Genomic DNA, 17,738 nt, shown 5'->3' with positions numbered 1-17,738 from the left:
AAGATCCGCTGAAGCATCTCCACTTTGTCAAGAAAGCAGAAGCCCCTACCTTCAAGAGTGACTGCACCTCTGCGAGAAGACATACTAATTTGGTCTAATCTTAGAGCATAATCGCGCTAACCTCGAGGATATCTTCTTGAAACCACCCTCTAACACGCCGTCTAACAAAATTGAGAGGACAATAACGTCAAAGCCAAGCTACATCACCTGATTCATCTGGTCCTCATCAAGTGAAGCTCCTGAAGATACTCCAAGACTCAAGACTTTAGGCGTAGTTTACCCGCTAACTTCTTAGTTGTTACTGAAGTCAGCACCGACCCTCAAGCTGAAGATTGTCTTCGACGACCCTTGTTGCTGCTTCATATGGGTACCAACCAGGCGTTTCATCAACTTACTAACTCACTGCGCGTCCCCTATGGTTTAGTTAACACCGTGAGTGCCTCTTGAAGTTGTGGTCTGCACGTCGCCCCTGAAGATTCTTCAACTGAACAAGGAAGATCGACGACTTCTTCAGAAGCCCCTGACAGGACCGCAAGGCAGAAGCTCTGAGTTTTTCTGAAAACCCCGATGAAAAATCTTAAGGGTGGAAGACTTCGTCTTCCACTAAAAATTGGAGCTGACCCTAAAATTTTAAACCTTTCTAAAACACCGTTGGGAACTTGTTGGGATGCACTAACCCCTCTTGAAGCCGTGGACTACACAACGCCCTCTGAAGATGTTCGACTCAAGACGAGAGATCAATGACCTCTCCAAAAAGCGCCCGACAAGACTCCGTGGCCGAAGCTTAGAGTTTTCAAAGACCCCCGTGAACAATTTTAAGGGTGGAAGACTTCGTCTTAGTCTTCCACTAAAATTTAAAGCTAACTCAAAAAGGTTTTCATCCCTGCTAAATCCCCGTTGGAGTACACTAACTCTCCCAGAAATCTTGAACCACCGCTAGGATCATGAAGAAGCTACAGATCCAACACCTGCCTGGAGTAGTCAACCTCTTCATGAAGCTCGCCATCGGCAGGAACCCATCATGTCTCCCAGAAGATGAAGCAACGACTTTCTCTACAACGGCACGTCTACAGAAGAATGGAGTTTGACTTTGGTTAAACTTTACGACCCCTCTAGTTCTACACTCAGTAATCTCGGGACGAGATTATTTTAAGGGTGGAAGAATCTGTAACGCCCCACTTTTGCAACCTTGTTTATTTGTCCTTATTGCAAAAATTAGGGGGAACAAAAACTTTTTCTTTAGACTAATTAAGATGAATTGCCTTGATCTTTTTGTTATGATGAATTGCCTTGATCTGTTGGTAGATGAATTGTCTTGATTTGCTTGTTGAGTTTTGTCTTGAGCTACCTCATAGATCAACACCTCTAGTGGTCAAGCAAGCAACTCACCTAATAAAACACCTATGTGACTTAGGAAAAGTTGTTTTCCTTTTTCTCCACATCAAACCTTTCTACTCTTGGCAACATGAGTGTGCCATCTTGATTTTCCTCTTTGTGTAGTCTAGCTCAAACCAACCTTGAATCCAAACCTTGGGATCATCTACCCCTCATCACATCCTTCTCTTATACCCACTCATCCTTGTTGGTTTTGAGGCCATGTCGACCATCTGTGTTGACAGGCTTTGAATATCCAGATTTTGGCAAGCTTGATCTCTAAGCATCCACAATTGTTTTTGATGACCTCACCGCATGGATCTCATCTCGTGCAATACCCTCTTCAATCTCCACGTCTTGCATGTCTCAGTCTACCCTTGCAACTCTTTTAATTCACTTGACCTTGCACTCTATCCTTTGTTTCAACTCTGGATCACTTCCTTCACTTTTACCTCTTGTTTTTATTCAAGTTTAATCTTCACAAAACCAAGACTGGGAATGATGGGTACATTTTGTACCCACCATCTACCCTTGAGAACACTCCTCCCTAAAATAGTTTTCCTCCTCAAAAACCCTATTGTTTTCCTTATCTGGTTTTGATCACAAAACTACTTCTAGTTTAATTAAAGCTTCTCAAAATATTTCTTCAAAGAAAACAAGGAACTGAAATGGATCTTGTTTTCCATCCCATTTCTACCACGTAATGATTTCTGAAAAACTTTTATTTCTATTTTGCTTTCCTTTTTACAAAAAGGCTTGGTATGGTATCTATACCATTTCTTGTTTATTTTAAGTTTGAGAAAACTCTACTTTACTTGAGAAAGCAAGTAGAATATTTTGAACTCCTATGTTCCAACTAGTTTTCTCTCAACCTTTTCAAATTCCATTTCCACTTGGGTTCTTCCCCAATTGTCTCTAGACAATTGAGGTGTGCCCTATACCTTTCAATTGAACTCTATTTCAAATGACAACTCTTGCACATCTTGTGTACATCTCTGATCTACCCCATTCTGTTCCTTCATCCTCCAATTCTGGATCAAATGGATGATCATTTGATACTTTCAAACCACTCCCAATTGACCTCTCATTTGTAGAGCAACTTATATTTCATCATACCCATCTCAATCATCTATTCTTTTCCATCATGAATTGATGACTTATGTCAATATATTCATCCTTGTGAGTATATGATTACATCCTTCACTATCTCTCTAAACCTTGGACTCTTTATCACTTGAAGGAATCCATTTTCTTTGCATGACACAAGTGGTGCCGTGTGTCTTGCATGAGCACTTGAGTGCCATGTGTCTCATCTTGTTTTTGCTTAATTCAAATCTCAAATCTTGTGGCGGCTATCTCACAAATGGCCTGCACTTGAAACCTTGTACACCACCATCTCCATCATCTCCTTGGCATGAAATAATGTGGCACCACCTTGATCAACATGCATGATGAAAGCTTCCTTTTGGATGACTCATTTTTGCATGACCCAAAAATGGGCGCCGGCCATGTCCATGCAATGTGTGCATGCATGTGTGCCCAACTCACTTCTCTCTCTACTTCACTCCACCTTGGGAAGCCTCTCTTTCTTTGTCCCTTCCCAATGCTGCAAATAATTTCAGCTTGGGTCAAATATCTCTTCCCCAAGCCAGCCACCCACCTCCACCAATCAAAGAAGGAGGCAGCCACCCCTCTCCCTCTATAAAAAGGGCTTGGCCGGCCACCTCCTCCCCTTTGCTTCATTTTCTCTCACTCTCTACACCCTCATAACTCTCTCCTACCTCTCCCCCACGAAAATGCTGCTGCTCCTAGCTCCATGGCCGGCCATGGCCATGGAAACCACTCCAAGATGAAGCTCCCTCCTCCCCCCAAGCTCATCCTCACCATGAGAGCATCTTTCTCACTCTCTTCTCCCCTAATCTTTGATGAATCCAGCTCCCTTTCTCTTTTCCCCTCTCACAAGATTGGATCTTGATGCAGGTGCATGTTGGTCCAAGCATGGAGAAGGTTGAGCAATCCTCAGATCTGAAACTCTTGACCAAAGTTCGTCCAAAACCTTGCAGTAATTTCTGTAATCTTGCTATTTCAGATTCTGGTACGAACTTCTAAAATCCACCAAAACTCGTGTGCAGATCCAAATCGCGTGATTTAAAGTTCCACAGAAAGATACGGAAAAGATCTACAACTTGGCATTTGTCTCATCCTCAAATTCGTTACGGATTGTCCGTGGTAAATAAAGTTCTGTAAACATGCAGAATCACTGTTTGTTAGATTTGTTCCGTTTTACAAAACCTTTTTGAACAAACTCAACTGTAGGTGAAAGCCCTCTTCAATACCTTCATTTTGGCGGTGGTTTCACTTCGATTAACCTCCTGAAACTGAAATGGTTCACAAATCAAGATCTGGTCAGATCTGACTTTGTCGAATTAAACCAGGAGCTTGAACCAGCTTCTCAATACCTTTCAGATGCAGCTGACCTCATATTTTTGTGATTTGTGTATGATTTTTGGTGAATTAAACTTGTTCTGTGTGTTCTGCAGACATGGCTGTTAGCTTTTAAATCACCAAAAATCCATCTTTGATCCAAATTGAGTGATTCCAATTTGGTAGTACTACTGGATGTTTTCTTAATCATCTCAAACAAGTTTCAAACCCTTATCTGTTCTGTAACTCCAGAGGGAAAGCAAATGGTATAGACATGCAGTAATCTTGTCAATCCATTTGTGAGAGTTTCGAAACTTTTTGAACCCAAATCCAATTGTATGTGCATCTCTGTTTAGATATCTTTCATATGCCAGTGGTCTCATATTTTTAGGATTTTTGTACGATTTATGGCTTACAGATCTTATTTTCTGTACAGTCAGATTCAAAGAAATTCCTAAAATTGTAGGTTTAATATTTTGGGGTGATTCCAATTGTGTTAGTCTTGTATTAGTACTGGCCATCTAGGAAAAATAGTATTAGTCTTTGTTCATGCATATTTGTTACTGTTAGTAAGGTATATGTGTGACATGCATTGTTGGTTCAAAACTTTTTGGTTTACTTAAAACCCTTGTCCAACTCTTTTTCTTAGAATTGGACAACCTTTGTTTTATGCTTGCAAAACAAAACCTCTCGCAACTTAACATTAGCTCTTTTGTTTTGCTTAAGTTTCCAAATGATGTGGTATTTGGTTTGCTTCCTATTTTGGATGTTGTGTTATGTGAGCAAATTATGTTAGGAAAACTGTTTTCTACTTTTCCAAAAATGTTTAAAAATGTATTGTGATTGTCTGTGATGTCAAACTAATGCTCTTGTCCTCTTTATGATGTTATCTACCAGGGGATGTTTGGTTCATACCATGGTGATAACCGAGAGAGGCAATTGCTAAGTTGTGATGCACTCATACCTTTACTATGTAAATTAATGGGGTTTTCTAAATTAAAACTCTTAGATTTGTTTTGTGGTATCTATAGGTCCTTAGTATGTTATACCTTGGCTGCCTGGTTAGTTGTTGATTGTTGCATGTTTGTTTCGTTGGTGCAAAGTGATTGATTGTGTTCCTTTTATATTTTCCGGCGATAGATGCGAACAATTCCGGAGAAGAAGAAGAAGAAGAAGTGGAATCGGACAAGGATTTTATTTATGTTGTTGGGATTCTTATATTGATGGAGTTGAAGAAGTCCGGGGACAAATAAGCCAAGGCAAGCCATCTTTTGATCTCTGATTTGGTGTCTAGTTGGATGTCATTTGTTGATGTCCAAAGCACCTTGATTCTATGTGTGTTATTCTCTCTATTTATGTCATCTATGTGTGATTGCAGGTGGGGTACTCCCTAGTGGTGATACTCCACTATTGTCCTTGTGCTATGGGATGCATGGTATCATGGCCGTGCTATTCCTCTTGGTTATCTTGTATGCTCGACTTGAGCATGTTCCATCTCAAGATAATGACTTACACCACACCCACCACTTTCGTAGTATGGAGGTATCAATGTCATGATCTTGGTGTATTCTCAACTTGAGAGGAGTATGTCGTGTACCCATTGGAGAGTATGTTGGATAGTGATACTCCACTATCTAGGTTGTATATTTGGCACCACAAATCTTAAAGTATAATCCTCCTTGTGTTGTCATAGTACATGCTTACCTTAAGCAAGTATGATCCACTCCATTACCACCTTTTTACACCATCTATGGCGTGATGACCCTCATCTCGGCCGTAGTGCAATAGTAGTTCAACTCATGAAACTTTAGGTTGGGAACCCCTCAAGGCTTACCTTGTTGTAAATGTTTGTGAAAACCTTGGGTAAGTTAACTCTACCCAAGTGTTTGTTTTGGAAAGACAAAGTTTTTGAACAAGGTTGTTCGGAGGAGTATGGTTGATTGTTGGCAAATAAGGGAAATGTGGGTAAAATGTTTTTAAAGGAGCACTGCGTATAAGTGTACGCCAGCCCAACTTTTATCGCGCAACCACGCTACCCCAACATGGGCACGGGGCTTAGCCCTAGTTCGTGGAAGCTGGCATGAGACACCTTCACAACTCTCTAGGAGGGTCACGATGACCTCTGACACCGGGTTGCGCTCTGGAGGAGGCAATACACTGTCTTAACTGATAACCGGACGATTGCGAGGGTCTTCTGTCATGGCGCCGGAGATACGCTCAAAAGGAGGTATGCTGCCGGGGTGCGGGGAAGGGGTAAGCCCGCAGGGAAGGACTCATGTCAGTAGAGATAAGCGAAATGTTATGTTCGGGTATCCGTCGTGGCATACGTTGTTATGCGGGGATGATGCCCACACGATAGGTATCCGGATAGTTGTGGGGAAAGTGTGCAAACTCTGCAGAGTTAAATCTATTCGAATAGCCGCGTCCGCGGTCATGGACGGGTTGCAAAGGCCTACCTTAACTGGGGCTTGAGTTTTGTTTTGATAAATGCTTTGCAAAAAAAGTGTTGTGTTGGATGTACCGGAATGGTACGGAAAAAGGGCGTGTGTCGACCATATGGAGATGGTCGTGGAAAAATAAGACCAAGTGGGGAAATCTTTCCTAATGTTTCATGTAGAGGAACTCTTCTTTAACAAAGATATAGAGATGTCATAGGACTTCCCTAGTATCCCCATCACCTGAGATGGCGGTATACTAACTCTTCTTCAATAAAGATATAGATATGCCATAGCTACCTTTTGAAGTATCTTCTTCAATAAAGATATAGAGGTGTCATAGTACCACTTTAGTGTCTCCATCAATTGCGATATCGGGATGCTATATCCACAAGAGAAACTGATTCTCTTTCACATGCTATATCCACAAGAGAAACTGATTCTCTTTCACATGCTATATCCACAAGAGAAACAGATTCTCTTTCACATGCTATATCCACAAGAGAAACTGATTCTCTTTCACATGCTATATCCACCAGAGAAACTGATTCTCTTTCACATGCTATATCCACAAGAGAAACTGATTCTCTTTCACATGCTATATCCACAAGAGAAACTATTCTTCCTCTCTTGTCTCTTTTAGTTAGCTCTGTTAGCATCTTTCTTGATGGTTTTGCGAGTACAATTCCAATGTACTCACGGCTTTGTCCCCGGCTATTTACTTGGCCGGACTTGGAGGAACACGATGGATGAAGAAGGAGTTGGCGACGTCTATGCGAGCTAGGAACGTCTTCCCGGCCGACTTGCCTGTAGGGTTATGGCAGATGACTTGGGTACTGCGCTGCTGAAGTGATGATGCTACTCTGATGTTTAGTTAGGCCCTTCGAGGTTATTATGTAAGTATTGGTCATGTGACCATGTTGTAATTTTCTTATTCCGCTTTGTAATGGATGGTGTAATTTGATATCAGTTCGGTTATGTGTTCACGGCGCACTGATCATGGGATCGTGAACTGTATACATAACAGGGTATTTCGGACCGTTAGTCCGGGGTCCCCACAATGATTTCTATTTGCACCAAGGATTCTTGTTTAAAGCTAACAAACTTTGTATACCCGAGTCTTCTCTTCGTAAGTTTCTTTTGCAAGAGTCACATGGCGGTGGTCTTATGGGACACTTTGGGCGAGACAAGACGCTCTCCATGCTATCTACCCATTACTATTGGCCAAGAATGAAGCGAGATGTGGAGCGCCTATGCAACCGTTGCACGACATGCTTACAAGCTAAGTCTACCACCAACTCTTACGGTCTTTACACACCTTGGCCTATTCCTTATGCTCCTTGGTCCGATATAAGCATGGACTTTGTGCTAGGATTGCCGCGAACCAAATATGGTCATGATTCAATTTTTGTAGTGGTTGATAGATTCTCCAAAATGACTCATTTGATACCATGCTCCCAAACGGATGATGCTTCACATAGTGCCTCCTTGTTTTTTAGGGAAATTGTGAGACTCCACGGTGTACCAAGAAGCATTGTTTCGAACCGAGATGTCAAATTCATGAGCTACCTTTGGAAGACACTAATGGCCAAGTTCAACGTCAAGCTTTTGTTCTCATCATCCTCACATCCACAAACCGATGAGCAAACCGAAGTGGTAAATCGAAGCCTCTCCACACTACTATGAGTCCTTGTCAAGAAGAATTTGAAATCATGGGAAGATTCCATCCCGCATGCGGAGTTCGCCTACAACCGCGCCAAACACTCTACAACAATGAGAAGTCCCTTCATGGTCGTATATGGGTTTGAACCACCTACGGCGATCGACCTACTTCCTCTTCCGCTACATGAGCAAGTAAACATGAACATCAACAAGCGAGCCCAATACATGAAGAAGCTACATGAAGATACAAGGGCAACAATCGAGGAACAAGTCCTTCGTCAAGCCACTAGACTCAACATGAGAAGAAGGCAAGGATCTTCAAGGAAGGAGACTTAGTGTGGTTACACCTTCGCAAAGACCGCTTCCCTCAAGAACGAAACTTCAAGCTCAAGCCCCGAGGCGATGGTCCCTTCAAGGTTCTCAAGCGCATCAACGACAACGCCTACGTCATCGACATACCAACATCCAAGTACTTGGTGAGCAACACATTCAATGTGTCCGACCTCTCACCATATCATGAAGATGAAGAACATAGAGTCGAGGACGACTCTTTCTCAAGGGGGGGAGATGATGTAGCCCTACCCAAGGATGACACTACATCAAGATCGACTAGCCCTCCTCGTGGCCCAATGACACGAGCTCGAGCCCAAGCCATACACCAAGAGGTGAATTCGCTCCTTTCCACGTATACATTTGATACCTCATTGGATGGCATGCTACTTCATGCAAATACCCTATGTTCAATCAGGTACATCGACCAAGACGCAAGCCATGGAGACCAAGCCAATGGAGAGGGAGATGAAAATGAAGAAGATGGAGACCCAGCGCTCCAGCCAAAACTTCTGCCCCCCAGGACCGGAACTTCCGGCCAGATGCCAAGGAAGGAGAATCCATCCGGAACTTCCACCCCGAGCGACCGGAACTTCCGGCCACCGGAACTTCCGCCCAAGTTCCACCCTCGTTCCAAAAATGCGCCAAAACACCCCGGGATGTTACTGCAAGGAAACCGGTCATTCTTGGAACTAGACCAGAAGTTGGCCGGAAGTAAATCCGCCCCGACCAGAACTTCCGGCTCCCAGCACCGGAACTTCCGCCCAGATGCCCTGTGAAGAGAATCCAGCCGGAAATTCTGCCCCGAGCGACCGGAACTTCCGCCTGCATGACTTTCAGCTCAAAACAGCACGTTTCTGTAACTTACCCCTTCGCCCCACCAACTATAAATAGCCTTGTTGGCTCAGATCTGAGATTCAGACTTGATGTAAGAGAAAACCTGAGCTTTTGCTCCTCCCTATGGGAAACCCTTCTAGATCCACAAATCTATGAAGTTATCTACTCTTCTAGGTAGTTGATCTCTTCCATTCTAGAAATTCTAGTGTTGTGGATCTTTTTCTTTTGCAATTCTATCTATTTGCACTCTTTTCCTCTTTGGAACTCTATCAATTGCTATTGCCAATCTTTTGTGAGGGATTCTACTCCTTGTGGGTCTTTTTCTTGCAATTTCATTGGGTTGGTGTATCGGGCCAACGAAGAACAACAGTTGTGTGTGTGTGTGTGTTGCGTTTGTATCTTTGATCCACCCCGCTTTCCACCCGTGCTCTTCGCGTTCTTCCACCTCCCTCACGAATCCCATCCAAATCCGTGAAGATCGGGCCTCCCCTAGGGCTTAGCCCATATCATATCTTTAATGGATTCTATAGCCCTTTTATGTCCCATGTGTTATAAGTTAAACATGACATATCAAGAGTAGAGTTTGAAGTTAATCTTCAGGGTATCTATTGCCCCTTTGTACGAGTAATTACACCTCGTTCACACCATCGTGTTTATACCAATGGCTATCCATACTCCAATGACAATAAACTCGGTTTAATATGTTCTTAGATGAAAAGGTCCATCACGTAAGCGTGGCTTAAGTTAACGGTCCAAAAACAATGTCAAACTCAACTAGACAAATGACATATGCAACATATCTCATGAATCATTTTACTAATATTTTACTTTTTTTTCATAATGATAATACCACCCTTGATTGGAGGGGTTTTACCCTCATCTTTTATAACTCATTTTTTTATTATAAGGGTGGGTGGGTGCATGTCAAGTTCGTGGTCACCCCACAAGTACTTCCCCATGCCAAGCATCAACAAAAGTATAAAATATTTGGAATCTAAATAAAATAGCCCATGTAAATATACATGGAATGGAATTTAAATCCATATATAGGTAGATATGGTGGACCCACTAGAATAACTTGGCTCAAGATAATAAAGTGCTTTGAGAGATATGTTGCATCCCTTCGTCTTTATTTTATAGCATCCGAAGTTAGAATTAAACTTATTGTAGTATCTAAATAACAAACACTAGTCACATCTACAGGTGGTGGTATTTTACTAAAAAGCTGGATTGCTAAACAAAACTAAAACTAGATAAAGACACTCCAATTTTTTGCGAATATCAAATGTTGCTAAAAAAAGTATAAAGGTGTGCAATAGGTCCACTGGGGTGCGTTAGAAATTCCCAAGCTTATGGTTTTCACCATTCTTTGATAGCTCCTTGTTTTTGTTCGTCCATCCCTATCAGAAAACTTCGACACAAAACTTTCTTCCACTTCTTTTTTTGGGGTGACATTAGTGGCATAAAAAATATATTCAAACTCCTATCAAAACTTCAAATAAATTAGAATCTCAAATGTTCAATGAGTTGCTTAAGTGGCCAACATTCAAAGTATTTCAAAAGACTCAGAAATAATCAAAAAAGAAACTCAAGGAAACCTATTTTGCATCAAAAGACAAAAGGCTGGGCATGCTGCAAGGTGTCCTGGGGACTCTCTGATCGTCTTAACCATGGAAGCTCTAGCTTCGCGAGATGTTGTTTCTCTCGCGGTGAACAAAGACTATAATTGGGCACTCTTTGAGGTAGACTGTGTTGAGTTGGTGTGTATCTCGAAGGAGAACGAAAAGATCGGTCAATTATTTCGCCAATCCTATATGATGTTCATGAGCTAGGTTTTTCTTTTGAATCTTTTAGTTTAGTCCACTGCACAGGATACCATTCGGCTCGCAGTTATCCTAAATTTGCTTGCAATAATGTGGTGTCTAATGTTTGGGTCTGAGTCATCAGTGTTTAGAACACAACCTCTTGGCTTATTGTGACCCCATGTGTTTGAATTAATAAAGCTCTCAAGTTCTCACAAAAAAAGGTAGTACTAGAAGTTCCTACTCAAAAATTCAATACGTCACAACTCAATGAATTCGAAAAAAGAAACTCGACGAGTAAATCACCTAGATCTTAGCCATTGCAAATGAAATGGGGAAAATATATAACCAGCAATAAAAGCTGAGATTGATGTACAGCAGTTCAATTCATAGGGAGGGACAATATTCCCAACAATTGCTCAGTTTCAGATGCAAATGCATGAACATTACAAAGAGACATATTACGGTTCTTCTGCACTTGTACGAGCTGCCAAAATTGCGCTCTCAGTTTTACAGTTTGATCAATACTGAGGGTCACAAATGAGCGACTGGGCGCATAGCATGCAGGCATCCGGCCAAGTTCGTGACGTCGTACCCCGTGTGCTCCTGCATATCCGTGCTCCACGCCGCTACGTCCCACGCAGACCTCGCCAGGAAGATTGCAGACGACGCGACGACGGACGGCAGGTACCCGAGACACGCGTAGTTGCGCAGCGACTCGTCGGTGAGGCGATGCGCCATGCGCTGGATCTTCAGCTCCTCCTCTCCTTGTGCGTGCTTGGTGAAGCGGCTGAGGAAGGTGTGCGCCGTGGGGCCGCCGAGCTGGTACCCGAGCGCCACCACCATGCGGCGCTCCACGTCGAGCACCTCCTCCCTCGTGGCGGACCCGCCGACGTACCAGGAGATCTTGTCGGGGTCCAGCTTCGCCAAGGTGCGCTGGCCGTCCTCGTACTTGGCGGACACGAAGATGGCCACGGCGCCCAGGAGGCGGAGCTCGTGGTCGGTATGCTTCCTCATGGCTCGCGCCGACAGAACCCGGTCGACGTAGGCCACGGCGTGGTGGAGCGTGCCGTCGACGAGGTCGTGGTTCCGGACGAAGTCGTCCATCCAGTCGATCATGCGGGCGCGGTCCGACGGGGTCACCCGGTCCTGCTGCACCGTCTTCAGGTAATCCGGCCGCGGCCGCTCCTCGGGGCTCCGCTCCGTCCTCCGGAGGTTGGCGTCGATGTCGTCTTCGTAGTCGGGGCACACCCGCCGGCGCTTCGTAGTCGAGGGCTTCTCGTTCTCGGAGACGGCAGCGGATAGTGGCGGCGGCGCCGCGCGCTTTGGGAGCTTCGGCGGCACGGGGATCTCTCTGGGCGATGGCGGGAGCACCTCACTGCAAGGACGGGAGAAGACGGGAGGCGGAGGTAGAACACGGGCGGGCACGTCGTCGACGGGCAGCTGATCGCAGAAGAATCCGATGCTGGGGGGCGGGGTTCGAAGACGGGCGACGGGCTGCCGAGCGTAGGAGAAAGAGAATTCGAAGCCGGGGGGCGGAGGTCGACGACGTGGTGCGGGCAAGTCGGCGACGGGCTGCCGAGCGAAGGAGAATCCGAAGCCGGGCGGCGGAGGGCGAGCAAAGGCCCAGGGATTCACGGCGCGCTGCATCATCGCCGCCGATCGAGGGATGAAAGGTGGATTCTTTCCTGCTTGTGCTGGTCACACGGTGTGATCAGGGAAGGGCAGGGGTTGTGAGTTTGTGACTCTTGTGCTGTTGTGCAGCACCCATATATACTCCACCCATATATACTCCTTCGGGCTCGTGTCCGACTCTTCTTCCATGCGCCTAGTACCAGTTGTCCAGTCATCCTCTTTTTCGTGGCGCCAACGCCAACGGGGTCTCTCACACAGCCAATTCGCAAAAGGAACAAAAAGATCTCCCCAAATGCTAAAAAACATCCGGATGCTATCTGTCAGTTTGGGCACTCGTTTTGTGACCGTCCGATGAAGTTTATCGTGTCGCGCTTGGTTTCCCCCGTGAGACAAAAACTGGTCAAAGCCTTCTGCAGTTCCTCCCGCATCGTCTCGGTCTTCCCATCTCCACTCCCATGGGCCATGGCGTGATCCAATCGGGCCACCGGCGCGGCCACGCAACTTCAGCGGCCGGCCCTCCGCGCCACCGCCTGCCGCCGCCTCCGTTTCTCTACCCCGGCGGCGGCTGCATCGACTCCTCGCCGCCGGCCCTCCCGGCCACCACCCGCCGCTGCCTCCGTTTCTCTACCCTGGCGGTGGCTGCCTCAACTCGTCGCCGCCGGCCCTCCCCGCGCCCACCTCCTCCAGCAGGTCTCCGCCGCCGGCGTCCTCAACCTGCTTCAGGCGTCTCTGCCCCGACCTCCTCCTCGAACAGCTCCGGCAGGCAGCCTCAACCTCCCGCTCGTCCCGCATCACCAGCTAAGGTGAGGTCGTCCCGCATCCCGCCAGGGCACGTGCTGCTGCACCTCGTCCTCCATGTGTGCAGCGAGGAGCAGCTCCAGCCACTACATACACAATCAATCGATTGTGAAGCTGAATTACCTGATGTGCACGTACAGATCAGTCCTACTACTACTAGCAACCTACAGGTCCTAAACTGAGAGGTGTACTAGATGGGTTGCGTGGTGGTTTATGAAGGCTGATTTGTGACCCATGGTTGGTACCATGCTATGATACAAGCGACTCATGATACAACCCATCCAAAGACGTTGCTTGGTTGATTCACTGTTGATGCACCGCCTAACATCCGCGGCGGGGGCAGAGGGCGAGACAAGCCTGCGGTTGCAGGCTGCCGCAACAACACGGTCGTGACCAACAATCTCCTTTCATGCTAGAGCATCAAGTGCCTTTGCACCAGCCACACATTCTGCCATGTCTCCAAAGAGTAAGTTGGTTGTGTGTTGCAATTTATGCGGGGGTGCACCAGGTGTTCGTTGAATTGCCTTCAGGGCATGATAGTCTTGATGCATAACATCTGCACCTTGTTGAGTTGTTTTACCAGTGTCTTTTTATCTATGAAAATTACATATGGTTTAGATGATTCGTTGTTACTTCATATGTTTTTGGTGTTGTTATTTTCTTCTGAACATTTTTACGAGCAATGACAGATTGTTAAACTAGGGAGATACATAACCATGAAAAAATTCGATTTATTGTGATATCCTTTTTTCACTAGTGGTATTGTCAGATGTGGGTGACACCATCTAACTAAGTTGTTTTTATAACCTAACCAAGTTGTTGTACAAGCAATATCCTAAGTTTGCATAGTGATTTAATTAAGTTGCTTTTATCAGTATGCAAGTTGGTTCCACTATCTTACTAAGTTGTTTTTATAATCTAACCAAGTTATTTTACAAGCAATGTCTTAAGTTGCATAATGATTTGATTAAGTTGCTTCTATCAACATGCCTAAGTTGGTTCCACCATCTAACTAAGTTGTTTTTACAGTAACCAAGTTGTTTTACAAGCAATATCCTAAGTTGCATAATGATTTGATTAAGTTGCTTCTATCAATATGCTTAAGTTGTTTCCATCAATATGCATAATGATTTTTATCACCTAACCAAGTTATTTTACATGTAATGTCCTAAGTTGCATAATAATTTGATTAAGTTGTTTTTATCAACATGCTTAAGTTGGTTCCGTCATTTAACTAAGTAGTTTTTATCATCTATCCAAGTTATTTTTTCAAGCAATGATCTAAGTGCATAATGATTTGATAATGTTGCTTCTATCTATATGCTTAAGTTGTTTCCATCATCTATAAAAGTTATGGTTATCACCTAACCAACTTATTTTACAAGTATTGTGCTGATTTGAATAGTAATTTTATTAAGTTGTTTTTATCAACATGCTGAAGTTGGTTCCACCATCTAACTAAGTTTTTTTTTGTCATCTATCCAAGTTATTTTCCAAGCAATGCACTAAGTTTGCATAGTGATGTAAGTAAGTTGCTTTTATCAACATGCAAGTTGTTTCACACATGCGCAAAGTTAATAAAATTACAATGAAATGTGGATTTTTATTTGAACAATGAAATGTTTTTAGTTTCTTACATAGGTCAATGCTTTGTATGTTTTTCTCTGCTAGATTGTTGGGACATGCAACGAAAAAGGAAAATATCGGAAGTAACTGTGGTTCTTTGCAGCCCAAGGACAATAGAACATAGGAATTGCTTGCTGCTGCTTTCTTTGGACAAGGAGAAATCTGGACAGGACAAGGTCGCATGCCCTGGAGCAATCAGAAATAACCTTTCTGGAAGGCAGCAAGCGTCAATTATTTTCTTGTCTTTTTTAGACTTTTCAATCACCTTTGTTGTGTCAGGTAGTCATGCTTGTAGCAAGTTGTAAGACATTTTTCCTGTGCCGTTGATATTTTGAATAACGTCAAAGCAAGGCAAGGTATCAAAATTTTGAAGTTGCTTACCATTATTACTAAGTTGTCTACCGCTAGTACTAAGTTTGCTAACACCACACATATGTTGGGTACCACTAATACTGAGTTGGATAGCAATAATATGGTGAAGTTGGGCTTCATTTTTGTGAACTTATGTATCATGGTGTCTAAGTTAGCTACCACTAGTACTAAGTTAGCTAGCATTATTGTTTGTCAAATGACGTACCATTATAGTGAAGTTGCATATTGATGCACCACTGTTTGATATGAAGTTGTATTTTCGTTGCTACTAAGTTATGTACATTGAAAATCAAGTTATTAGCAGTATTAAAAAGTATGATTCACAGCTAACTGAGTATCATAAAATCTAAGTTGGTACAAAATATTAAAAAAAATAGTGTAACCAACTAAAGTTGCTTCCTCGCAATAATGAAGTTGCGTTTCCGCAATAACTAAGTTGGTTTTCGAAAATAAAGTTTGTCGAAACATATACAAATGGGATCTAGTTTCGAAGATCTTGTCGTGAGAAGTCCAATGGTGAAAACGGATCGCAATTTCGATAAACAGTTTAAAAGTTATGACTTTTTTTAGAAAAATTACATAGCATTAAATGCACGTTACATGTTGTTATAGGGAGTGCTTAGATAGACTAACAAGCATCCGAGTGCTCCCTAGCCATGTCCATCTCTGCGACAGTCCGAGTTCACGTTGGCCTTTTCTACTTCAACTAACCGACCTTTTAACGCGTCATGATCACGCGACTAAAGCCATACTCCCTCCGTCCACAAATAAGTGGACATCTAGCCTTTTAAGAAATCCACAAATAAGTGTACATCTAGACTTCTTGGTATATTTTTTACGTTTAGACCCCTAGTGCATGCCTTGATCTCAGCTCCCATTAATTAATTTTGGTTTCTCAATGTTGTTTTATTGGGTACTAGCATGCACACTATTTATTAGCGCCTAAATCAAAGCAACTTCTTGATTAATGAGCAGATTGATTGAAGGAATGAGGGTCTTTTTTACAAAAAAAATTAAAGTCTCTTGAAAACCGCGTGCGTCCACTTATTTGTGGACGGAGGGAGTAGGCAGGATGGCCGCATGCTGCCGGGCACCGTGTCCGTGTGACTTCCGGTTCGTGGCAGAGCTAAACTCCTGTCCGTGTGAGAGACCTATTTCACATTGATATATGCTATTTCTTGAAATCTAAATGAATTCGTAATGCAATTACCATTAAACATAATTGATTTTTTAGGTAATACAGAATACAGTACGTGTCTTATTTATAGAATATAAATACTTAAATTACAAGCCACGTAAACATCGACATGATAGAACTGAAAGGATAGGAGAACCCTAGACCCTCAGCAAAAAAAAAAAATTTATAATCCTAACCGAAGAAACCCTTGAGCAAAATACGAACGCCTGTCACTCAGCCTCTGGCATCACCGTAGCAGCCAACCAAGGAAAGGTGGACGGACTACCTCTTCACCCGAGCTCGATACGGCTCCATCGTTGTCCAGCAGCTTTGCAGATCTTCAAGGTAGCCTGCCAAAGGTAGAGCCATTGCCATTGAAAGAATCAGCATCGAGCTCCAGATCTTGCACCCTCACGCGACGATGTCGGAGAAGGAATCCAGATCTATCCGCCTCCAACCACAAACCTAGAACAAGATTCACCATCTTCTAGTTATCGCAACCGCATATTACAGTTCCTGAAAACCCTTCTGAGCTTTGCTCCGTCCCTGGAGCGAGCGCCATCGCAACGATAGAGCCCGATGACACAAGTCCGCCACAAGGATGCCACCGTTGCCACGCCATCCCCGCTTGAACAAACCACTAGATCTCGCTAGATCTGAAGACCGCCGAGAAGACCATGATGCCGATCTAAAGGACCGAACAACACGTATTGCCATCAACCCCGAGACACCGCCCTAGAGGTCGTCGCCAGTGTGGGAGTAGAGTCAAGGCAGATTTATTCGTTCAGGCGCCGATCCCACCACCCCAACAACGCACCATGGAAGACAAAACCTAACCCTAACGAGCCCCCCCCCCCCTCCTCATGCCACCACCAGAGCGGCAAGCAAAGGGATATGGAACCAGGCCCAACGCCCTGGCCAAAGATTGGAAGGAGTCCAACGTCGCCACCGCCTCTCACGAGAGGAAGAGGGCAAAGGATTAAAAAAACTACTGAAATACTCCATCCGTCTATAAATAGATGTCTGAGGTTCGTCTAAATCTCTGGATGTATCTAAACACTAGATAGCATCTAGATACATTAGATTTAGACGAATCTTAGACGTCTATTTATGCACAGAGGCAGTATTCTAAATATGTGGAAAATGTATGTGTTATGCTTTTGAAATAACTAAATGTATGTGGAGTACAAGATTTTATCACAGTTTTATTTAATATATTGAAAAGATTTCATACCAATGTGGAACAGGTTAGGCTCAACAGTTTTC

The 17,738-nt window shown here is 43.9% G+C and overlaps 1 protein-coding gene across 1 annotated transcript; it reads right to left on the bottom strand.

Annotated features, from left to right (window-relative positions):
* Positions 1-11,398: 11,398 nt before the first annotated feature.
* On the bottom strand, positions 11,399-12,517 carry LOC124663727 (cyclin-F2-2-like). Its single transcript, XM_047201400.1, has one exon. It carries the CDS (start codon positions 12,515-12,517, stop codon positions 11,399-11,401), a length of 1,119 nt encoding a protein of 372 aa, XP_047057356.1.
* Positions 12,518-17,738: the final 5,221 nt, after the last annotated feature.

This window comes from Lolium rigidum, chromosome 6 (genome assembly GCF_022539505.1).
Source record: "Lolium rigidum isolate FL_2022 chromosome 6, APGP_CSIRO_Lrig_0.1, whole genome shotgun sequence".
Taxonomy (NCBI): domain Eukaryota; kingdom Viridiplantae; phylum Streptophyta; class Magnoliopsida; order Poales; family Poaceae; genus Lolium; species Lolium rigidum.
The sequence above is the reverse complement of the archived record's forward strand: the minus strand, read 5'-3'. Positions and strand labels throughout refer to the sequence as shown.